At 36.2% G+C, this 25,808-nt stretch overlaps 1 protein-coding gene across 7 annotated transcripts in view; it reads left to right on the top strand.

Annotated features, from left to right (window-relative positions):
* The window catches only part of AKAP9 (A-kinase anchoring protein 9), a 154,356-nt gene that overhangs the window by 50,699 nt on the left and 77,849 nt on the right, over positions 1–25,808 (top strand). For 5 of the 7 annotated variants that reach the window (XM_088150542.1, XM_088150545.1, XM_088150541.1 and 2 more), the window contains 5 exons: positions 9,151–9,359; positions 15,191–15,353; positions 19,987–20,199; positions 21,122–21,160; positions 24,474–24,706. In XM_088150542.1, coding sequence (XP_088006668.1) covers positions 9,151–9,359; positions 15,191–15,353; positions 19,987–20,199; positions 21,122–21,160; positions 24,474–24,706 — 857 coding nt within the window. Of the gene's footprint in view, positions 1–9,150; positions 9,360–12,483; positions 13,157–15,190; positions 15,354–19,986; positions 20,200–21,121; positions 21,161–24,473; positions 24,707–25,808 lie in introns of those variants that run through there. The other 2 variants (XM_088150543.1, XM_025168168.2) reach the window with 2 other exon arrangements.

Genomic DNA, 25,808 nt, shown 5'->3' on the forward strand with positions numbered 1-25,808 from the left:
TAGGATAGATTCAATCTCTCACAAGTTTCACAAATCTTCCCTGGAGGATTAGGTTCTTCTTAGATTAGATTAGGGTTCTTCTTAGGGCTTAATGACGCTGAAAGTTGCCGGCCAGAAATGGTCGACGCTTCAGCGGTTCAAGTCCAGCCTTCGCGTTAACAGGATGAGCTCCTGTTTCCTCCCCAGTTCCTGTCAACCCAACAGTTCGAAAACTCACGTGAGTAGATAAATGGGTACTCTCACTCCGGTGGGAGGAAAAATGCTGGCAGCGCCTTGCAAAAAGGAGTCAGGAGCAGTTGCCGGTAAGCGCGAAACCGTGCTCGCCCGAAAAGGGTGCAAAGCAACGGAAACTCTGCCTCCTGCGCTCGCCAGCTGGGCTCTGCTCTAGGAAGGAGGCTCTGGCAAACCACTTCCGAAACACCTTGCCTTGAAAACTGCAAGGACTCGTCCAAGCAGTCACTGCAGAGTCGGTAATGACTGAGCGCAGATTAAAAAAAAAAGAACAAATTTAGTGATGGTGCATGGAGGAATGGAAAGAATATTCCTTTTGTGTGAGTGATGTAGCATTAGATGACACCTCCTAGAGATGAAGAGTTAGTGATAAAGTAGACTTTAGCAATGCATTAAAACAACCTGAGTTAGATGTGTTTGATTCTGGTCAAAAAAGTGATAGGGTATGTAATTTACTGGAATACATTAAATATACTATATCAGTGTAAGATATTACAAAGTTACAAAAACTGATGAAAAAAATTACTTAACTTGGCTACTTAATCTTACTTAATCTTAAACTTAAGAATCAGAAAGCTAACATCTTCAGAAAAGATAATTTATATATATTTTAAGACAAGACCGTTGTCTTAAAAATATATAAATTACATTGCTCCCATGTTTACACTGCATGAGACACATTGGGGGCAAGGGGAGTCTGAGATTACGGATCTCAGCTAAACTATGTTCTCAAATCATACTGCTAGATCCATTGGAGTGTAATGCAATGACTGTCCTGTTAACAATGTGCTATTATTGGTAAATGTATATATCTGCCTTTGGAAAATTTATTTCATATTAACAGTTTATGGGCCAAAGTAGATGTTTACCTAAGCAACTTCATACTTACTTAGCCTTCTGCTTATCTACAGTGGGGCAAAAAAGTATTTAGTCAGCCACCAATTGTGCAGGTTCTCCCACTTAAAAAGATGAGAGAGGCCTCTAATTTTCATCATAGGTATACCTCAACTCTGAGAGACAAAATGGGGGGGAAAAATCCAGAAAATCACATTGTCTGATTTTTAAAGAATTTATTTGCAAATCATGGTGGAAAATAAGTATTTTGGTCAATATCAAAAGTTCATCTCAATACTTTGTTATATATCCTTTGTTGGCAATGACAGAGGTCAAACGTTTTCTGTAAGTCTTCACAAGGTTTTCACACACTGTTGCTGGTATTTTGGCCCATTCCTCCATGCAGATCTCCTCTAGAGCAGTGATGTTTTGGGGGTGTCGCTGGGCAACACGGACTTTCAACTCCCTCCAAAGGTTTTCCATGGGGTTGAGATCTGGAGACTGGCTAGGCCACTCCAGGACCTTGAAATGCTTCTTACGAAGCCACTCCTTCGTTGCCCGGGTGGTGTGTTTGGGATCATTGTCATGCTGAAAGACCCAGCCACGTTTCATCTTCAATGCCCTTGCTGATGGAAGGAGGTGTTCACTCAAAATCTCACGATACATGGCCCCATTCATTCTTTCCTTTACACGGATCAGTCGTCCTGGTCCCTTTGCAGAAAAACAGCCCCAAAGCATGATGTTTCCACCCCCATGCTTCACAGTAGGTATGGTGTTCTTTGGATGCAACTCAGCATTCTCTCTCCTCCAAACACTACGAGTTGAGTTTAGACCAAAACGTTCTACTTTGGTTTCATCTGACCATATGACTTTCTCCCAATCCTCTTCTGGATCATCCAAATGCTCTCTAGCAAACTTCAGACGGGCCCAGACATGTACTGGCTTAAGCAGGGAGACACATCTGGCACTGCAGGATTTGAGTCCCTGGCAACATAGTGTGTTACTGATGGTAGCCTTTGTTACTTTGGTCCCAGCTCTTGTAGGTGACCAAATACTTATTTTCCACCATGATTTGCAAATAAATTCTTTAAAAATCAGACAATGTGATTTTCTGGATTTTTTCCCTCATTTTGTCTCTCATAGTTGAGGTATACCTATGATGAAAATTACAGGCTTTTCTCATCTTTTTAAGTGGGAGAACTTGCACAATTGGTGGCTGACTAAATACTTTTTTGCCCCACTGTAACTGTAATGATGATTTCAATGCAAGGATGGAGTCAAATGATAAAATATTTTTTGCTACGTTTTCCCACAATTTTCCTGATCTAAGTATAATCTCTTACTTACTTTCTTGGCAATCTAAGGATATAATAGGAGACTAAAAGGGGGTATGTTTATTACAAATATTTAATAGGCTAAATTTATATCCATTGAATAGTTCTATCAGCAGTGATTACCCTACTGAATTCTCACATTGGGCTGGTGACAGACCCTTCTTGATTGATTATGCTACAATCTGAAGAAATTTGGCCCCTTTCATAGAAAAGTGTTGCCTAGATAGCCAGCCCAATAGTGACAATTTCCATAGGATCTTAGTAGTAAGAGCAGTTCATCGTTTATTTTTAGAATTTGACCCTACTGTCAGTATGGCACCAGATTTAGGGCTAGTCTGTGCTAAGTGGACACAGCTTTTTATACTACAATAGACTTCAAAAAAATATAATTTCAAAGTAATAATCTAGTTTGCTGTTCTGCATTGTCTTCTGCAGTTCTGCCTTAAAGAAACATAAATTCTTATGACAAATATCATTTCAGAGTAGCAATTCTGCCTTAACATGATAGCCAGACTAAAAGAATAAATCCAATAGATTTGTGATGTAAATTTCATAGATTGTTTTAGGAATAAAGACTTGCTGTCTTTGCAGATAATGTTCTTCTACTGTCACTGTACAATTGTGCACAACATGCTGTGGTTTATACAAGAATGTTAACTCTGCCTGAAACTGAGGGTGATTTCAGATAAAACAATGCGTAGGAAGCACTGCTCAGTAGAATGTACAATATAGATTTTTTGTGTAATTATTCTTTTTATTGTTTTGCCGTATTTCTTCTTTTATATGTGTGTGTTCATGTGGATTTAGTGCTTTAAAAGTGGTATATATATTTTTTAATTAAATAAACTATCACACACATAGTGGCAAATAGTGCCATTTCTCTACGTTTGGTGGGAATGAAATTTATTTCAAGTCATCTGAATGGAGATGTGCAAATGACTCTGAATGGGCAATCTGGTGGCACAAGATTTAGCTGTAGCCTTGGCTGGTCCAGGAGTTACAGCTTTTTCTAGAAAAAGTTGACCTCACCTCAATAGCATATGCTCTGTTTAAATCCCTGATTACCTTGAATTGCGTTAGATTTCAGTACTCAAAGATAGTTTGTAAAGTGCAGTACTTAGAAAGCCTGTTCAAATCATGTTACACCTTATTGTTGCCATCCACCTTAGCTTCCTATTCATTTCCCAGCTTAAGGTGCATTATTTCATCTTATGGGCAAAAACATTTGGGAACAAGTTTGAAAAATCATCTACATCTGTACAAGCCTACCCAGGTTTTAAGGTCGATATCCGAGGCTTCACTTAACTGTTAGAGCAGTGAGAGGGCTACATATCTATAGATACCTTTAATAAATATTTTATCTCCTGCTTTTAATGTTTACTTTTTGAAATAGTTCTAATTATTCTGCTGTTTATTTTTTTTTTAGAATGTATCTGCTTTGTACTTTTTAATGTTTCATTTAGCCTTTGTCTTTGCGTTTATGTGTCCAAAATATTTAAGCTTCAGCTTTATTATTAGTGCTTCCTGTGAGCAGACTGGTTTTACTACATCTAGTTTTGATTGATTTGCTCTTCTTGTGGCCCAAGGTATTCTCAACAATTTTTTCCAGCACCACAATTCAGAAGTATCAGTCTTTCTTTCTTTAGCTTGTCTGATGGTCTAGTTTTCACAACTATATATTAGTACTGGAAAACATGGCCCTGACAATGTTTTCCAGTACTAATGTACTGGAATTCATTGTCAGTGTGATTTGTTTGCACTTCTATCTAGATCTGTCGTTGTGTTTCTTCCAAGTAGAGGACTTCTGTTTATTTCCTTGCTAGTCAACAGCCCTCTGAATTTTTGAGCCTCCGAATATAAAGCCTGCTATTTCATCTTCTTTTCTGTGGGTTCGCATTGGATTGGCATTGCTTGTTGTCATAATCTTAGTTTTTGTGATTTTGAGCAACAGACTAGCTTTTGCACTCTCTTTTTTCATCTTGAACAAGAATCTCCTTAAGTCTTCTTAGCTTCCAGTAATCAAAGTGATGCTGTCAGCATATTTTAATTCTAGAGTCTTTTTCTAGTCTTCTAGTCCAGGATTTGTAATGATATTTATTTATTTATTTATTTATTTATTTGTCAGTCAAATTTATATCACCGCCCAACTCCCCCACAAGGAGGGACTCTGGACGGTTCACAACAAAACAATTAAAAATCAGTAAAAACATAAATAATACAAATATAAAATACAATTATTAAATACAATAAAATCCAAGAGATGGTGATATTGTTTCAGCCTGTGACCAGACAATATCGGTCAAAGGTAAGACTAGGGAACCAGCTAACCCCAAAACTGACTATTCCCATCCCCACCCCATGTGTGATGACAAAACCAGGTCTTCAGTTCTTTTCTGAAGTCTAAAATAAATATATTCTGCATATAAGTTAAATCTTTTATATCTGCATATCAAATAAATAAGGTGACAATATATAACCTTGGTGTACTCTTTTCCCAACTCTGAACTATATTCTTGCTCTGTATTCCCTTGTAACTGTTGTTCCCTGGCAATCATATACATTCTTTGATAGGCAGATGAGGTGACCTAGTATGCCCATGTTTTTGAAGGCTGTCCACAATTTGTCTTCTGCATAGTCAGAAGCCTTATCATACTCAATAAAGGAAAAATAAACATATTTCTGGAACTCCCTTGCTTTCCCCTTGTTCCATTATTTAAAAGGTATAAATAGCACAGATCTTGCTGATTCAATAATTAAAATCTATGGAATTTTGAAGAAACAGTATTACTTATTCCAAAGTAGTTATGACAACAGAACACATCAATCCATCCAGTAAAAGTTTCCTAAAGATCAAGATTAAAGGATATGATAAATGAATTTAAGTATATGAGTGAAATATTTTAACTTTTCTTGAGTATTTAAAAATATTAGAATACTGTGGTCTATAACTTAACTGACAAAGATATGATTCTGTTTTCATGAGTGGCATAAAAACTGATAGAACTTATTTACTAAACTACTTAGTAGTACTAAGTTCAAATGGGTGGTGATAGCTAATCATCCTTAACTGAACTCAAAAAAGCTAACCAGGTTTGGGTCTGGTTAATACTTTGCTGGAAGAAATACCAGGGCTATTGGCTTGACCGGAAAGTTAACAGTAGAAAAACTCCCAGAAGCTGGCACTAGCAAAACTACATGGATATGCCCATAAAGTTGCCAGTTTTTAGATCACATTTATAGGCTGCCCAACTCAAAATTTCCTGAGTCAATATTATTCAATGAAACTTCACCTTTACCTTTTTAAGTACAGGTTTCTCTTGCTTTATTGAATTCATTATGTAATTGATTGCTTTCATCCAAGAATTCGTTTTATGTAAAAATGTTCACTATTAGGAGATTTGTGCCAGCAGTCAATTTGCACCAAAAGTCTCAAAACATAGCAAGATTTCTTCCCACCAAAACTGCTTTTCACTGAAACCCCTTTCTGTCCTCACCTGCTCATTTATCATTTTGTGTGCAGTTTTTCTAATTGTGGGTCTTGTTTCCCACTGCAGTAGCTGCTACTGTTACTGTGGGGTCAGAACAGCCATCAACATTTTGTCCAACCCTCTCACCCAAAATGAAAAGGAGAAGGACTTATAACCCTAGAAACAAAGTTGGCCAGTGAACGATAAGCTTTTAACCTAGCTGAATCTACTCTGTGCAACATAATGAAGAATTCTAATAAAATTCATAATGTTGTGTATTCTCTCTCTTTCTCTGCCATGGCAACTATATGCATTAGAAATCCAGCTATAGAAAAGATGGGAAAAATGGTTTTCCTCTGCATAGAATGTAAGACGAGGAAGAAATGTTGTGTTTCAGAATAAGGTTTTAAAAATGTACGAGCACATTTGTCAATACATTTGGTTTACAAAATTTGAAACTACCCCACAAAATCCTTTTCTGTACTGATTTAGTGTCTCACTTTATGTGAATTTGCTTTATGAAAAGTTTTCAGGAAACGTAACCTTAGCATAAAGCAACAGGAAGGTTGAAGTGTATTTTTAAATACCAATCCCTGGAAATCTACTGCCATTCTTCCAGTCAACAGAGAGAGATGGAACATTCAGTGATCTTGAGTGTTTTGTTTTAGCAACAAAAAATAGTGTCAAGAATGTATATCCTGAAGCTAAAATGTGGGTATTGTGCAGTGCACACTGCAGTGAGGTTCAGGTTTTGCCCTTAATTATCAATACTCATTGGTCTTTGTTCATAGTCTAGAATACCCAATAACTAATGTATCCTTTTATTTGACTGTATTTTTCTGTAGCTCTGCTTACTGTACTCCAGGTTGTTATTTGTCAGAAGCTGAGCAGGGTCTCTTACCTGGTCAGTACTTAAGATGGGTGAACTTCAAACAGCATCAGTTGCATCAGTAAGTGGTGTTGATGGCTCAGTAGAGGGTATATCTTCCCTCTACTCAGTCTTAACCAATGTTTTAGTATAGCATTGACAAACAATATCCTGGATGTCCATTGCAAAGGTCCTTTCTGCTCCGAGGATATTAAAGCCCTTGTAATGTGTGTTGACACCCAGAGGCCTTTCATTTTCTGGCCACTGAAGTATTACGTTTTTCATATTCAAAGTCTGAGTAGTTAAGTCTGTAATAATTTTTAAGCATTGCTTTCTCTAAATCCATTGCATAATAAATTGGCTGATAACATGTGTCAGAAATCCTTGAATAAATTGCACATTGTGCCTATGAGTTTAATTTCTGCAGGAGATGGAAGTGCTTTGAAATCCTGTGCAGATGAAAGGTGCCAAGTGAACATAAATTAAATTCATCCAGTTACTCATTTCATTCATATAAAACAATGTATTTTATTTTTATGGAGTGTTGCAGTTTTATAGTATTTTTGTTAGCCTTACAAAAGCTAAAAGGAGATATATAACAGTAGCTAACATTAAGGAAAATATTTCAGAGATGCTATAAAGAATAATTTAAAAAGTGGTACCAACTTTATGCTGTTTAAATCATAAGCAGAATGTTTAGGGCTTTTACTGAACCAGATAGTTTTCCACAAGAAATGACTAGGGAACGCTCCTAATTATCCCTCTTAAGGACCATTGAATTGCACTGAGTCATATTTAAGTACTTTGGGCTGATAAATATTGTCCCTAGAAGTTTGAAAAAAAGGTTTGTATTTATACATCTTTTAGGGCCATGACTCCCTCATCCCACATGCATATGTATGTTAGTTGTGATACTGTGATGTAGAGCATAGATTTCCATTGTATATCCTAATGACAGATCAAGCAGGATTTTAGCCTGCTTTTTATCAAGTGTATTTATGCTTGATAAAGGGTGGCTGTTTCATTGGAAACAAATTTTTCCAATTGGTGCTTTAAACATAAAGCCTCAGAGCAACATTTAGTTCCTTGCTCACAGTAGGTTATATTTTTTTAAAATAAAGATTAAAATTGGTGAAATCTAATAAAAAAAGATAAAGACAGAAATAGCATGGTTGACCCTTTAAAATCTATTTTTACATTAACTGTTCATCCATTTACTTTCTGCTGGGAAAGCTAAGGGACGTGATTTCCCACATGAAAATGAGAGGGGACAAAATTGGCAGTTCAGAACACTTCCAAAAAACCTCAGAACAGCCTATATCACACCCAAGACAACTGTTTTTTATTTGCAGTGGGATGTTTTGAGAAATTTGGGGCTAGAAATGTTTCAGAATGAAACATTTGGGCACATCCCCACCCACTATGAAATTGTTAATAGATTTTCAACTGCAGTCACATATTGTTTAAAATACTACTTTTTAATGAAATGATTTTCACATCACTGATTTTGATAAACATATTTTCATATATTTGTGCACATAATAGCTAATAGTTTACATAATTTATAACTTGTGATTATTCATATTTATTTGGAAGTCTAGCTCTAGTCATAAATAGACATGCATGGGATACAACCTCATTTCTACATCCCTGTATATCAAGACACATTAGCTTTAGATGGATCTGCTTTAGAATATCCTTCAGAACTCTAGAGCATATTTTTGGTGGATGAAAATGATTGGCAAAAGAAAGATGTTTGATCCATGAAGAGTTCATGCTAAGAAAAGGAGGGTGGAATCATGTATCTTTCATTAGTAGGAACCTTTGCTGGATCAAACATCTTCAGTGATCAGGTTGTTTTCATTTCATTAAATATACATTAAAGCCTGTATATTCCATTAACGATAATAATCTATTTTCAGTTGTCGAATTAAAAATGTTGAAAAATAATTTATTAGCAGCAGAATTTTAGTGTTACTGTCTCAAAATGGAATTTAAATGCAATCAGATTATGATCTATGTGTTTGCTATGTGCAGTTGCTTAAACTAGACAAATAACTGTAGTCCCTAAAGAGAAGGCAATGGCCGAAATACAACCATATACTTTTTGGTTAGGTAAATAGATAGAATTAACCAATTAGATAAGTTTTCAGAAATGTGCTGATATCCAAATCTTTTTCTTCTGTTAGTATCTCCTTTTCTATTGCCTGTCTGCTTTGTAACTGACCTTATTTGTGTAATTTTATTGCAAGATGTAATTTATTTTGTTGCTGTGATGTTCTTCATTCTCAATGGAAATATTTATGTTTATTATACAATTTATTTGATCATATTCATTATTTGTATATGAAAAGATGCTACTGATGTTAGAATAAAAAAAACAAAGAAGGATTTTTTTTGTTTTTTTGTTATACAGAAAAGTCATCATCTCAGTATGTTGGCGATGATCTCAAAAGTCACGACGATACCATGTGGTTGGAAGTCACAGATGAAGGGTTTGAACTCACCCAGTTCCTTGGCATCGAAATAGATGCAAAAAATGAAGAGCTAATTCTAAATATCAATACCCGACTTCAAGCAGCATTTGAAAAACTTTTTGAAACAATAAATGAAACTGCTAATCAGGTAATATTGTTTAACTGTAGCACTGCAAGAATGTTTGAGTAGAGAATAAACAAATGTATTTGATACAAAAATCAAGAAACAGTTTCCTTAATTTCTGCAAACATTTTAAAAATATTTCCTGATTTTTTTTTCAGGATTTCTGATAGTAGTTTCTTGCATGGACTTTTTACTGTGATTACAAATTAGATTCTTTTAGCCCCATATCGTTATATCATGGTGTTAAATATTAAGTTCCCTATTTCAGTCAGTGTTTATACAGACTCAGAGCTCCCTTTCTTTTTCAGATATTCTATTTATAATGCATCCTCCATTTAAAAATTAAATCACAATTTTGAAAGGCCTTTTATCAGGCTATTGCTATGTTTCAAGCTGCTTATTCAGTTGGGAACAATTGTCTCCAAAAAGGTGTTTTGGAGTGTACAGGAGCACAAATGTAGTATTTGCAGCTGTATAAAATAGCTGCATCTTTTTTCAAGACCGTGCAGCAACTGCAGCTGACAGCTGTGTAATCCTAGGAAAAGCACACTGTTTCAAAAATTGTAGGCAGGCATTGGGATTGTGCTCCCACTATTCCAAAGCACTTTTCTGGAAAGTACTGAATTATTTTTATTCTCCTTACCTCTCATCAGGAACATGATGTTTGGAATAATAGATGCATATCAAGTTATAATCCAAAATCTCTGTACTAAACATGTTTTCCTTCCTGCTTAAATAATTATTGGGCTAGGTGATATTTCTAACTGAACATAAAATAATGCTTGAAAAGAGCAATGAACCATAGTAAATACACTTTTTAAATGGCTCTTATTTAAGTTTATAGCAAAAAAATATGTACGCTGTGAAGTGCATTTTATTACAATAATCACTATGGAATTCCCTTCTTCCCTCCCCCCCCCAAAAAAAACAGATGGATCAGACACACTTTTTAATTTACAAGCAGAACTATGTTCCAAGATAACTGTGTTATCTCTATCAAGTTCCATTTTGATAATTCAGTATCTTAAAGTTTGTATTATCTTCCAAGCCAACAAGCAAAGATTGCCAATCAAAGGTTGACCATTAAGTACATATTTTATGATTTCCTTCTCACAAGATGTACTTACTATATAATTATTATTTTTCTATTTTTTATATTTTACTGTGCCAAGAATTCCAAAGGAATGGTTATATGGACAGTGGGATCTACTGTTCTGTGCAGTTCAAGAATCCAAATTCAAAGTATCCCAGATGGCTTTGGGATCTGGGCTCTGCTTAAACACAGCCAGTGAAAGGGAGCCTACCATCTCTCTTGGACTTGGTTCCACTGTTGAGCTACCCTTATTGTTAGAAACGTTTTTGTAACATTGAGTTGGAATCTATACAGGTGGTCCTCGCTTAACTACCACAATTGTGACCGGAATTTACGTCGCTAAGTGATGTGGTTGTTAAGCAAACCATCAAGTGACCACTTCACTTAGTGCCTACAATCCTGGCACTTCCAGCTGCCATCGTTAAGTGAGAATCATGGGTTGTTAAGCAGATGGAGTCCCAGGTAAAGAGTGCAGTGGTAACTTGGGGTGGGGGAGACTCTGGGAGCCCTGGCACAGGCCACATGCAAGTTGGGGGTTCTGCAGTGTGGTACAAGGCCGTAGCCGCTCCTGGAAGCTTCAGCCTCCCCAGCCTGGCCCAGCAGCACTTAAAACTGCAAGGGTACTGCAACTCCCCCCATCCACCTATCTCCCCCTCATCTGTGCCCTTTTAGCCACCCTGCACAGCAGCACTCATTGGCAGGGCTGGGGCTTAAGCAGAGGCCTGAGGCCTTCAGCAGTCTCAGCCAGCTGCCACTGCCCCCAGGCCTCAACTTCAGCCCCAGCACTGCTGCTTCCACTGAGAAATGCTGCCTCAAGCCCCACAACACTGGCCCTTGCCGCCTTGTGCCATTCTTTAAGCCGCACCTTTCGTTCCCTCCCCAAGCCACACGTCCCATACCTTCTGCAAGCCAGCATCCCATTCCTTCCCCAAGCTGGTGCCTCTTGTTCCTTCTGCAAGCCAGCACCCCATTTTCACAATCCTTCAGAAACCTTCACGATCTGGAGAAGGAATGGTGTGCGTCCCATTCTTGTGAGACCTGGGAAGGTTTCTGAAGGATCATGAGAATGGGACACTGGCTTGCAGAAGGTATGGGTTGTGCAACCTTGCCAAGAGGCACAGGTTGAAGAATGGTGGGAGGTGGTGAAGGCCAACGGTGTGGGGCTTGAGGCAGCATTTCTCAGTGGCAGCAGCAGTGCTGGGGCTGAAGTTGAGGCCTGGGGGCAGTGGCAGCTGGCTGAGACTGCTGGAAGCCTCAGGCCTCTGCTTAAGCCCCAGCCCTGGTGCTGCCACCGCCGAGTCCACTATGCAGTGTGGCCAAAAGGGCATAGATGCGGGGGGAGATAGGCAGGTGCGGGGGGAGTTGCAGTGCCCTGCAGTCATAAGTGCTGCTAGGCCGGGCTGCCAAGCACCCAAATTTTGTTCCCATGACCGCAGGGGTGCTGCAACGGCCATATCCTCAGGCACAGGTTATGAGTCCATTTTTTCAGGACCATCGTAATTTTGAACAGTCGCTGAATGAATGGTCACTAAGCGACGACTACCTGTAATATCAATCTGTTATTACATGTTCAGCAGTCTGGAATGATAGACAATAGATCTTGGCTACCTTTTGTGTGTCTTCTAGATATTGAAGAGTGCTGTCATCCCCTCAATCTTCCCTTTCTATTACTTTCTATCAATTTTAGTTTAACATTAAGCAAAATTTACTTCTTTCAAGTATGAGGTACTAGTTAGAACAATTTATTTACTGGATGTGACTTTTTAAAAAAAACAATTAGGAAAAGGATCAGGTAATCACAAAGCTTTTCAGTCCCTTCAAAGCATTCATTTAGGAGCTCTGACTTGGCTTTTGAATCTTATGGGCAAAGTTTGATGTGGGTGTGTTAATTCAAATTCCAAAACCCTGTGAACCTGCAGTAAAGCAATCTAACCACTCCTACCGTCCTGACCTTTTCCTCAGCATTGAGACACAGCTTTTGTTTGTACAGTGAAGTTTATCTGATTTCAGAGCAGCTTTTTCTACAACTTAAGGAAAAAAGAAAAAGGCTAAATAGCATTTTAATTTGGTATGTGATTGACTTACTTCAGTAGAGACTTTTAAACACTGCAAGGTTTTTTCTTGATGGTCTGGCTGCTTGCTGCAGGATATATTATCCAATTATGAAGATAATCCTTTATTTTGATGAATTGGTTATCTTTCTTTTTTTTCCCAATGCCTTCTCTATTTCATTCTGTGAGAGGAAATGGCAATTCTGTGAAGTCTGCAAACATTGACACTTTTTTTTTCTTGACTGAATGTTTACCTGGAACTTCCTGGTGCTTTTGGATTGCGCATCTGAGTGTGAATTTATAATTCCTTGCTCTCTGCAACAGTCAGATAGTTGATGAACTGCATTGTTGTTTCACCCAGAACAATTTAAACTGTTACATCAAGGAAAGTTGTTTGATGAAAAAGAGCTGCAATAGATTATTCTGAAATGGATTCCTACCGTACATACTGGGCATCAAATATATGTAGTGATCTAAGGTCAGAAAAAAGTCAAGAAGAAAATACTTTAGAAGTTGAATCTCGTGTACCTTTACCGTATCCTTTTCGTTTCACTGACCAGTTGGATGATAATAATTCTGTGATTGTCAATACATCACTTTTTTATGTAAAGCACAAGAAAAATGGACATAGATTAAGAATTGTTTCAAAAATTTCTTTGCCTACACCCCCTTATTCAGTAAGTATGACAAAATAGAGAAATAACTTTTTCTTTTACGTGGATGCTATAGGCTAAAGGAGGGAGCAATTAATTTATGTTACCTGACAATATTTTTTTTGTCTAATGCATTGTTTAAATTTTGCTGAAGTATTTATTCAAATTTCTCTCAAATGGTTGACTTTATACATTGTAAGAATATTTAATAATATTATAATATTATAATAATAATATTAATATTATTATTATTATTAATAATAGTTACGTTATAAAGAGACCCTGATATAATGTCTTCCAAGGAGCTGCTATTTTAGTGCTTGCCATTTAAACTTTTTATATAAGATTGATGTAACTTAATTGCAGCTGACTAAACAAATGATTACCTATAAGACTTAATTTTAAAAACTCAATATACAGGACATTTTGAACTAAACAAAATGTTTCTGCAGCACAGCATTATTATAGTTGACAATAGAAAATGTATTTAAAAAATGAGCATCAATGCATATTTTTGAAAACATTGCATATGTTATTTAACTGGTAAATGTAAATCTTAATATAAATATTACCAAGAATAGATATATATATTCTTAGTAACAATTTAATCTTTCATTTTGACCTATTGAAGTGAGGAAAATAATCTTAACTTTTTTTTCTAATGCAGTACTTTAGCATGTGTTGTTATGTAATGTAGGCCACACTAGAATAAATGTCTGCATTTTTGATAGGCTAAATATAAATGAATATATTTGAATTTTAAATTTGTAAATTATGAATTGTTAAATTGTTATTAAATAAATTATATAAATATAATGCAGTCTTTATATTTGATTTTTGATATAATGTATAATGTAAGGGGAGAATGTTATACTGCTACCAGTTTTACTGATTTCATTTTTGTTATGGAACTTGGGAATCATAATAATGTCTTCATGTCTTCAGATCATGTCTTCATTGTTAACATGTAATAGTATTGGTTTGTTAATATTTAGTATTGATTGAAAATCACTGTATTAATATTCCTTTTGGATAAATGCACAAATTATGAGGTACATAGTCTGTTAGTCATAAATGTATGGTGTAGCTATTCACACTTAGAAAAACATGGGTGTGAGTTCTTTTATTTCCAGAAAGTAAGCAAATGTATGTTCTGTCATTTTGTAATCTGAATATCATATGAAATACCTGTAGTCTCATGATCTTATTAGGCAGCTAACCTTTTCACTTGCTAATCAGATATAAGGAAAAAGATCACATTTTTTTTAAGCAGGTTGCTGTCATCCATTGATCTAAGAAAATTATGTTCCCATCAGGTAATTCTTTGTCATGGATGACAGCTGAGTCCAGAGAGTCAGGATTTTAGGCATTGTAGAGATGTGAAATATTGATCTTTGACATGTTTGGTTTTTGAAATAATACACTTTCCAGACATTTCATTTTAAAATTCTATCAATTAAATAGATGCCATTTCTATACATTGAACAGTGGATGGAAAATATAGAATATGAATAATAGTGGTCACTGACTCAAAGAAGCTTTAGATACTGAAAAATGTTGATTGTAAGATTGTTTTTTTCATTATGATTCTCTGACTTTTTACCTAATCACACTTGTTAAATGATTGAGTGCTTTCATATCTATATCTTGTATTCACTGAGCATTGTGGAAAACACAGAAGTATTAATAGGTGGAATTGAGACATGTAATTAGTTGTACAATTTTCAACCATCTTAATTAGAAGATTTCATGTCATACTTTTAGTAAAAGTTACTATGGGTGGCACATACTATAGTTTATATTAATAATATAAAATTTTCTTTCTAATGTAACTTGGTGTAAACTGGAGAGGCTCAAGATCCGGTACTTGAACACGGATATGGACATGTGACAGAGTCATTCATTGTACAAATATTTGTTTATCTTGTTAACCATAATGTATGAGGGCAGTAAACTTCTCGTTTCAAGTTACCTTCCCAAGCTTGACATTTTTCTAGTACAAGACTTTTTAAAATGTACATTAAAAAACATATTTCAACCTTTTAAATTCTGTTTTAGCTTGAACATGCAAAAGCTACACAAACAGAATTGATGCAAGAATCCTTTAAATGGGAACATGAAGCTACTGAATTAACCAAATGTCAGGAAGAATTACAAGAAAGGTTTGATGAAGAGGTCAGAGCTAGAGAGCAGATAGCACTGGAGCTTAGCAAAGCAGAAAGTAAGTAATTCATTTGTTTGCAATACAGTGCTTTAAACAATACAAACACTTATCTTAATTATACATTGTTACTTTTCCCCTCCAAAATTATAAAGCAGCTACTTTAATTGTCTAAATTTTCAGGCAGTTATAGATGGTTTATACTTTATTTTACAGTTGAGAATAGGAGATTACAAATAAATAGAAAATTGATTAAAAGCAACCATCATTAGACAATGTGTACAGTAATGAAGAATTAAAGAGGATCCAGCCAATTTTATACATAATTATTTTATTCATTACAAATGTTTATAACTTCTTAACTTATAATACCTTCTTAATATATGAATATTTATTTATTTAAACAATTTGTATCACGGCCTAACTCACCAAATGTGACTCTGGATGATTAACATAGGATTAAATACAAACCAAGATAAACAATAAACATAAAAGAACCACACAACACAATATAGTAGCATAAAGAGAGGCCAAAATATAATATATTCAAAATCTTAAACTAGTTTTCCAGATAGGTTCATCCAACATGCTATCCCAATGGTCAGGGGGAAAAAGCTTTTAAAGCTTTACAAAAGACCAGCAGGATCAGGTCCAGCTGTATCTTGGCGGGGGGGGGGCATATGCTGTTCTAAAGAGCTGGTGCCATACAGAAAACACCTCCTGGTTCCCATTAGTTGGCATTGTTTCTTGGAAGGGATCTGAAACCTGCTTATTCTGTTGAATCTTGTAGCATGGGCAGACATAATAGGGTATCTCCCAAAATAATCTGGTGTTACACCATGAACTACTTGATAGATGATTACCAGCACCTTGGATTGCACCCGGAAATATATAGGAAGCCAGTGCAGCTCACAAAATAGCATTAACATGGGTGTACTGTGAATACAGCTATATTCTTGATTCATTGTAGCTCCCAGATAACTTTCAAGGGCATCGCCATGTAGAGCGTATCGCATCGTCCAAGCAGGGATAAATCCAAGGCATGGTTGACCATGAGCATGTAGCTCAGTATATGACTTAGAATTTCAAGCTTTATAATGCATTTCTGTGATAATTAATATACTATTGCTGATTATGTTTCTTTTTAAGAATCATCTAGAGTAACACATGCATTTAACTTATTAGGCCCAGACTTAATAATATTTTCTTTAATTATTTTTTCAAAGTTAAATTATAACAAGTAGGTGCACATGGCTTGTTTTCAAATGCAACTTCATTTCTCAGCCAACCTTTCTCTAAAATGTCCATTATCCCAGTTATTTGAGTGCATCCGTATGTTTAAAAATTTGAATGAGTCACTGTGTCACCATTCAATGCACTGATCCATTTGTAAGCATGACCCCATGAACCCACCTTTTACAACACTATGTACTACTATTTACTACATTCAGATTAATATATTATGTTGTTACTTTCACAATATAAAATGCAATATAGATTATTTTCATAGTTGAGCTTATGTACTTTATTCCTTAACATTTTGAGAAAGTAGAATTGCCCAAAAAAGCATTTTCTTGTATTATGTATTGGCAATGACAATTACTTGTTAATGCATAAAGACAAACTATTTTTTAAGACTGTAATTCTACACATTCAGGAAAGCCTTGATTTAACAAGCCCTTTGTAGAGCAGAATTGTCTGTTAACCCCAAATTTCCCCAAATGGAAGAGTCCCTCCTTTTTTTCTTTATTTTTCCAGAAGTCAGGAGGGCAAGCATTTAAGAGGACAGCTCTCTAAGGGATGTCATTCTTGGTGCCAGCCTTAGGGATTGTTGAAGGATCCTTTTTTCTCCAGTTCTCTGTCAACAAAGAAGCATTTATCACACAGGAACCAGAATGGAGGAGAGAAATCGCCACTGTCACCTCTATCCCAACATATATTCATATGCCTACCCATTGCTTTATATTCCCAGTACCTTTTTGTTCAACTCCCTTGACACAACTGTTGCCACTATAGCATGTGACCTACCTGCCTGCCCAATCTTCCCAGAACCCCCTCCCCCCCCTCCCCTCCCCTCCCCTGGAACCCAACATTATCCCACTAGCCTGCCCACTCTTCTTAGCATCTTGCTTCCCTTATCCAGGACTCAAAAATGAAGCATGCAGAGAAGCATACCCATTTTTTAGAAGAAGTAAGCACAACCCTGACTGCTTCCCCAGATAAGGGACAAATCTGTTCTTTCAAAGGGCTGTCTGGATGAAAAGTTTGTCTGTGGTATCTAAATTCTGCTAAATCTATATCTCTTAAACTGAGAATTGGCTGTAGCATTTCCAAGTGTAATTTTCAGCCTAGTAAAAAACAAAACAAAATGCTCCTTAGAAAATATATAAATAATTGCTTCCCTTGCCTCCGACCAGAACTCTGGCTGCGTTCTTGCCAGAGCTCAAGGTGAAGGAGGAAAGCTTTCATATGAAGCCTCTGACCTCAGTGCTGCCAATCAGGTAACCTAAGCCTTTAAAACTTTATACATATGCTAAAGACCATCAATCATTTTGCACATGGATAAAGTTACAAGGAAAAAAAAGTGCACCCCCAAAAAAGATAATTTAAAAAAATGGTCCCCTGTATTCAGAAATTGGGAAACCCAGGTTTGTTGTGCTTCTTTGGATATAAGTCCATTGAAAGCAATATAAATTATTTTAAATAAGCAGTAATAAGATTGCACTATAACTAGTAAACTGCTATGCCCATACACTTATCTTTGCAAAATTTTTGGAAACGGCTCTCTGAAATTGCATTTGCATTCCATCTGAAGATGAACACTTTCTAGTAATTACCAAGTAGCAGATAAATATGCTTTTCAGCATTTTTAAAATGATGTCCTGAATAAAAGTTTAAAATATTTTTTCCAATCAATTCTTAGAACACATTAATCTAAACAGCATGGCAAAGTACCTATACTCCTCTGGTATATATTCTTATTGCAAAGTGTCCCCCAAAAAGTTTGCCCTTCCATGTATGGATACCTATATCTCTATATGTGTTATCCATTATAGTGACTATCTTTCTAAAGTATATACATGCATATAGTCAAATTGGGGAATTTTACCCTAGTAATTAATGGCTTGGCTATCAGTGCAAATGCCCATAAAAAACCCATTCTGTGATTTCTTTGGTTGGAGTTCAGCTTCTTTTTGATGGAAAACCAAGTCTGCTTATCCACAATTCTTGATACTAACCTAACCTTCTAAGAAACGTTCTTAGTTTAGCGCTGAAGTGTTGATGTTTATTCAACTGTGAAACAATAAATTTAACATGTGAGGACTTGTTGAACTACTGCCTGGTATTAATACATCTACTGTAATCTGAGAATTTGTAATCAGTAAATTCTGTGCTGGGAACATTATATAATAGATGTTTCAACATAATTCAATACTGATAGTATTGAAGTGTGAGAGGGAACAAATAGTTTAAGCATGCATCCCCAACTTAATAGATTTAGTATAAACATACTAATAATTATTACTGCTTTTCAAAATATTGCCTAGCTAGTAGTCAGATTATGTTTGCAATAAATAATAGTTTGAAATGCAGTCCATTTTACTGTAAAACCATACTACACTATGTATGTGTCACTTCTCACAAAATTATTGGCTTTTTTAGGTTTTGAACTATTGAAAAATTAGACTGAACAGTAAACAATACTTAGATTTTATTAATGGGTACAAACCATTATTCCAAGATGCTTTTTCAGAAATGAACAGTTCATATGTTAAAACCACTTATACTAGCATAAAAGAAAAATACTGAACTATGGTTATGAATATTCTTGATTGTTCTCAGGGAGTAATATTGTGTAATTAACTCAAACCATTGTGTATTTAACTCAAATCACTGTGTATTTAACTCGAATTTTGCTACAGTAGGCGCCGTTCTTAACCCGGGGACTACCTGTACCAGTTTTATGAGCTAGATGCTTATTGGAAGAAGTGAAACGGGGGCACAACAAAAAGATCATACTGTAACTTTATCAGACTTACCTGTAACAATTTTTCATCTGTGAAAAAACACTGTTTATGTGTATGCGTGTGTGTAGATATACACACATATACACACACCACCCTTTTATATCAATTCACATTTCCAATTAATATTTTTCTATCATTATAATCATTTATGACTAGTCCTGCACAATTTGGAATCCTCTGAAAATTCTAAACATGTAGATATCATCATATTGTATCATATAACATATATGGAGAAGGCACATCAACGTGTGGAAGGAACAGCTTTTTCATAAATGTGGAAACACATTATACTTTCCATATAATGAAAAATGAACAGCGCCAGGCTTATCTAGAACTCTTTAAAATTAATGTAGGCTTTAGGATATTGTTTTAGTAAAGTTCCAATGTAGCAGTGTTCTAACAATGGAGTCTGAATATATCCTATTCATATACTGACACGCATCTCCATAAGAATTCTATGTTTTTTTAAATGAATGTTCTAAGTTTGAATGTAAAATTAACATTACAGTATAATATTTTAGTTTTTACTACTTGGGCAAAATAGTTTTTTGGTATAAAATTTTGTACTGCTGTGACCATGCTATTCATATTTTTTCAGAAGGTTTTGAAATATGTTACTTAAAAATTACTATGCTTTGATTTGGGCATCTCTGTTCTTCCCATAGATGTTATTGATGGTTATGCAGATGAAAAATCACTTATGGAAAAACAAATCCAGGAAAAAACAGATGCAATAGACCATCTTGAGCAAGAGCTACTTTGTACAGGTAACAAATTACAGGAACTAGAGGCTGAGAGACAGCACCTTCAAGAAGAGAAAGAATTGCTCTTCAGACAAAAGGATGCTATGAAAGCTGATGCAGGACCCATAGAACAACGTATGTATTTTTACAGTCCTCCAAATATGTCTGGTTTTATTATTTAATATCTAATAGATTTTCACAAACTTTATAGATTTGGAATGGGTTCTTCTTCTCCCTTTTCACCTTTTAAAATTGCACTGGGGCATTGAGCAGATTTAGAGATGATAGTCACTTGTCCATAAAGTGACCAGGGTCTGGCCCAATTTGATGATACCTAACTAATTAAACAGATGTGTGGATGATTTCTTTTTCAAAAAATCCATATTCTGTTGAAAGATCAATCAAAATGGATTAGGGATATGCAAAACATACTTTACTTGGAGCATTTCCTGTATGGATCAGGCACAACTGGACAGTCCATGCGTGGACTGCAGCTCACATGCTTTGCTCATGCATGGACCCAGAGCATACATGTTGTGGCAGAGTTATTTTGAGGTGTTAAACACCAAGGAAAATAAAGGCTGGCAGCACATGGCCACAGAGAGATAGGGTGGGGATCACGTGGGTGCAGGACAGCAGAAGGTAAGATGGGTGTGTTAAGTGGATACAGAATGGCAGTGGTAAGGAAGGAAGGCACGAAGTGCTGCAGAGGTAAGATAGATACCTTGGGTAGATACAGGGCAATATGGAAGATAAGAAAAGTGGCAGGTAGGTATGCTGCTTTTTAATTCAAGAGCGTTCTGAATGTATAATGAAAAATGTATTGTGTGAGTGGCTATTGACAACACTTTATAGAAAAATAAATGGAAAAATATCAGGGAAAAATATCTAACAATTGTGTTTAATAAATCAATGACACTTTTTTTTACTTCACTAGGCATTTTTACTGAACTCTGCATTCTATCTTCATCTTCATTTTTCTCATATGTATTTCACCTTGAGGAAGCTATAGATGGCATGTGAATTACTTTGCTTCTTGTTTTTTCTGTTCTCCTAGGCCTAGTAGATGCTGCAGTCGATGCAGCTTCCCAAGCAGGTGTGTTTGTATATTGCATGGCAAATCTTTCATTGAGTGGCAGATTTAACAGCTACTGACACTTATTAATCATGGTCTCTCTTTGGGCTTTCAGCTTACTGACATTAATTTTACTGGCCTGCAGCTTTGATACTGTGTTTCACACCTTTATTTTGAATAATAATTGCTCATAATTATACAGTATGCTACATTAATAAATATTTTTTAAATTTAATAAACATCATCTTAATCACCTAATAATTTCTGCATTCAAATAATAAACTGCATATAGAGATCTTTGTCAAATAAAGCTCTATCTTCATGTGTAATATTTGAGGAAGGAAGTATGATGTAAGATGGTGGTACAAAAATCTATATAGTATAACACACACACACACACACACAAACCCACCAAAAGGCCATTATCTGGTGATGTTCTTTTTTCATTCATTTGGCAAAGACTTAAATCCAAAAATCTATTATTTTTTAATAGTTCTCAATCAAGAAATGATTCCTGATTGCAGCATGTATACCAATTAAATGACTGAAGCATAATATAAATAACATATCTTGGCATTCTTTCTGGTTATATATAACATTAAGCAATATATGGATTATGTTCCCCCTTTGATGTTATCTCAGTAATCTGGGAATTGTCTCAGCATGTGAAGTTTCATATGCTGCTTCAGCAGCATCTGAAGCTTCAGATCATGTATAAAGAAATCACAGTGTACTTCTTGCCAAGGTCAGTGCAGTCCCAATTCCCAAGGGGTTGTTGGGACATGAGAATTACCTATATTTTGGATGGAAGTAATATAACATCCAAAATTATATTAAAATTCCAGTGTTACTGGATCAGTATGGGATGGACATCTGCAGCCATAGTTCCCTTACCACATATCCCTAAATTCTTCAGTTCTTTCCATTCATCTTTAAATAGTTTGTTTAAAAAATTGGAGGGAAGGGGTTATGTGATTGAAAACTCCAGGTGACGGTAAGAAATGTCTGTTTCTTTTCTTCCTGTAACTCACCAGCTGAAGGTCTAAATTATTTTACATTAAAATCTTATACAGTGGGGCAAAAAGGTATTTAGTCAGCCACCAATTGTGCAAGTTCTCCCACTTAAAAAGGTGAGAGAGGCCTGTAATTTTCATCATAGGTATACCTCAACTATGAGAGACAAAATGAGGGAAAAAATCCAGAAAATCACATTGTCTGATTTTTAAAGAATTTATTTGCAAATCATGGTAGAAAATAAGTATTTGGTCACCTACAAACAAGCAAGATGTCTGGCTCTCACAGACCTGTAACTACTTCTTTAAGAGGCGCCTCTGTCCTCCACTTGTTACCTGTAGTAATGGCACCTGTTTGACCTTGTTATCAGTATAAAAGACACCTGTCCACAACCTCAAACAGTCACACTCCAAACTCCACTATGGCCAAGACCAAAGAGTTGTCGAAAGACACCAGAAACAAAATTGTAGACCTGCACTAGGCTGGGAAGACTGAATCTGCAATAGGCAAGCAGCTTGGTGTGAAGAAATCAACTGTGGGAGCAATAATTAGAAAATGGAAGACATACAAGACCACTGATAATCTCCCTTGATCTGGGGCTCCATGCAAGATCTCACCCTGTGGGGTCAAAATGATCACAAGAACGGTGAGCAAAAATCCCAGAACCACATGGGGGGACCTAGTGAATGACCTGCAGAGAGCTGGGACCAAAGTAACAGGCTACCATGTGTAACACACTATGCCGCCAGGGACTCAAATCCTGTAGTGCCAGACGTGTCCCCCTGCTTAAGCCAGTACATGTCTGGGCCCATCTGAAGTTTGCTAGAGAGCATTTGGATGATCCAGAAGAGGATTGGGAAAATGTCATATGGTGAGATGAAACCAAAGTAGAATGTTTTGGTCTAAACTCAACTCGTCGTGTTTGGAGGAGAGAGAATGCTGAGTTGCATCCAAAGAACACCATACCTACTGTGAAGCATGGGGGTGGAAACATCATGCTTTGGGGCTGTTTTTCTGCAAAGGGACCAGGACGACTGATCCGTGTAAAGGAAAGAATGAATGGGGCCATGTATCGTGAGATTTTGAGTGAACACCTCCTTCCATCAGCAAGGGCATTGAAGATGAAACGTGGCTGGGTCTTTCAGCATGACAATGATCCCAAACACACCGCCCGGGCAACGGAGTGGCTTCGTAAGAAGCATTTCAAGGTCCTGGAGTGGCCTAGCCAGACTCCAGATCTCAACCCCATGGAAAACCTTTGGAGGGAGTTGAAAGTCCGTGTTGCCCAGCAACAGCCCCAAAACATCACTGCTCTAGAGGAGATCTGCATGGAGGAATGGGCCAAAATACCAGCAACAGTGTGTGAAAACCTTGTGAAGACTTACAGAAAACGTTTGACCTCTGTCATTGCCAACAAAAGATATGTAACAAAGTATTGAGATGAACTTTTGATATTGACCAAAATACTTATTTTCCACCATGATTTGCAAATAAATTCTTTAAAAATCAGACAATGTGATTTTCTGGATTTTTTTCCCCATTTTGTCTCTCAGAGTTGAGGTATACCTATGATGAAAATTACAGGCCTCTCTCATCTTTTTAAGTGGGAGAACTTGCACAATTGGTGGCTGACTAAATACTTTTTTGCCCCACTGTATGTGTCATTTGTTGGAATATTTATGTCTGTGGAGTCCTTGGTGTTCTCTGAGCTTGATTGTTTTCTTGCAGATGTTTCATTACCCGACTAGGTAACATCTTCAGTGCTAGAAGGGAATGGGGTTTGCTCTCTGTTTATATACAGTAGGTTGCCCTATCAGTGTTGGTGGGGGTATTCAAGCTCAGAGAACACCAAGGACTCCACAGTTCAACCCTGAGCTACATATATTCTCTTCTATTGGTATTTATGTTTGAATTGGAACAGTCCTACAGGATGAGAAGACAGTGGGGTTTTAATGCCATTATACATTTTCCACAGTATTAATGAAAATGTATGCATAAACATAGTTTAATTATATCAATGTGTGCCTTAAGGAAAGTTAAACAATTTAGACATTATTGTTGGTCACATAGTCAGCCAGATGTTTAGACTGGATTTGGCATTTTTATCCACCTATCGAGTCTTCCCAAGGCTTCTTATTCTTATTATTACTACTACTACTATTATTTCTGTTTATTGAGAATACCACATAATTTTGGTGAAACCCAAAGTTATTTTCATCCTTTATTATGCTTTAGCATGAACGAACCATCTTGAGAGTGGGTTTATTTTATAGAACAATCTTAACTATCCATATATAACAAGTTATGCTTTATTAAACAGAGTTGTTGGCGGAGACAGAAAAGTTAATGAAAGAAAAAATAGAAGTGCAGCGGCAGGCTGAAAAAGAATATAACTACCTTCAAAAGCAGGTGAAAGCACTGGAAACTGATATAGAGGAGCAGGTCAACCAGTTTTTGGAACTAAAGCAAGAAAAAAATGCAGAGCTAATGGATCTAAGACAGCAAAACCAAGCTCTGGAGAAACAGCTTGAGAAAACAAAAAAATTTCTAGATGTAAGTAAAAAGACGAGCTCCATCCATGCATCATTTACAACAGAATAAAAATAGAGAGTACAAAAAAAGCCAATTAGCACAATACATTAAAGTGCTTATTTCATATACAGTTTATAATTTTAAAAAATCGGTGTGGTAAACATCTAGAGATTGTAAATGCATGTGAAAAAAAGATGGCCACATTTTCAGATTTAAAATGTGATAAATCTAATTTATACAAGGTTATCATTATAAAGTATCATTGTGTAAAATGTTTCTGGTTTGAACCAGTCTGAGCTTGAAATGCCATCCTTTAAAAAGCCTTGATTCAGGAATAGAATGTTTCTGATAACATTGAAACAATGTTGAAATACCTCCAGTAAAGTTGGACTTCTCTAGCTTTTCAAGCTTAAAATGATTTCTATGTAAAAAGATTGGAAAATGAATTATAAACTTTCTGACGTAATAACATAATTTTATGATAATGCTAAAATTGCTGTTGGATTTGTGTATTTGCTGAGAAGCTACTTGGATTTTGTTTCTAAAGAATAGCGTAAACAAGCTATTTGATTACAATCAAGAATTATGTTTAGCACTGTACGGTGTAAAAGATCTGAACAATTGTTGATGGCTGCTACTTTGTGTATTACTTGTCTACCTTATGCAGTGTTGTGCATAAATCTAAGAATGAGAGTGGTGTACCATATGAATATGAATACACACATACACATATTCCCAATCCTTGTCACACTCTAATTATCACAAATAATTACTGAGGTTTTATGGAGCTACCTTAATAAGTATTTTAAGATGTCACAGTGTTTCCTATTATATTGTAATAAGTTGAAAGCAAAGTACAGGTAGTCCTCACAATGGCAATTGGGACCAGAATTTCTGTTGCTCAGTGATTGGTCATAAAGCGTGACCACATTGGTTAACAGTGGCAATCCCTGCAGTCCTGGTTGCTGTTGTTAACTGAATCCCATGGTTGTTAGGTGAGATGACTTCCTGCCGGCTTCCCACAACCAGAGTAAGTCAGGAAGCCGGCAGGAAGTTGCAAGTCCCAAGCTGGCTGCTGCCGGGTGGAGGAAGGAGCAAGGGGATATACGGGAGGCTGCGTGAG

The sequence above is a fragment of the Python bivittatus genome, unplaced genomic scaffold, assembly GCF_059951505.1.
Source record: "Python bivittatus isolate LINGU-HERP-01145 unplaced genomic scaffold, Pbiv_v1 ctg000610_np1212, whole genome shotgun sequence".
Classification (NCBI taxonomy): domain Eukaryota; kingdom Metazoa; phylum Chordata; class Lepidosauria; order Squamata; family Pythonidae; genus Python; species Python bivittatus.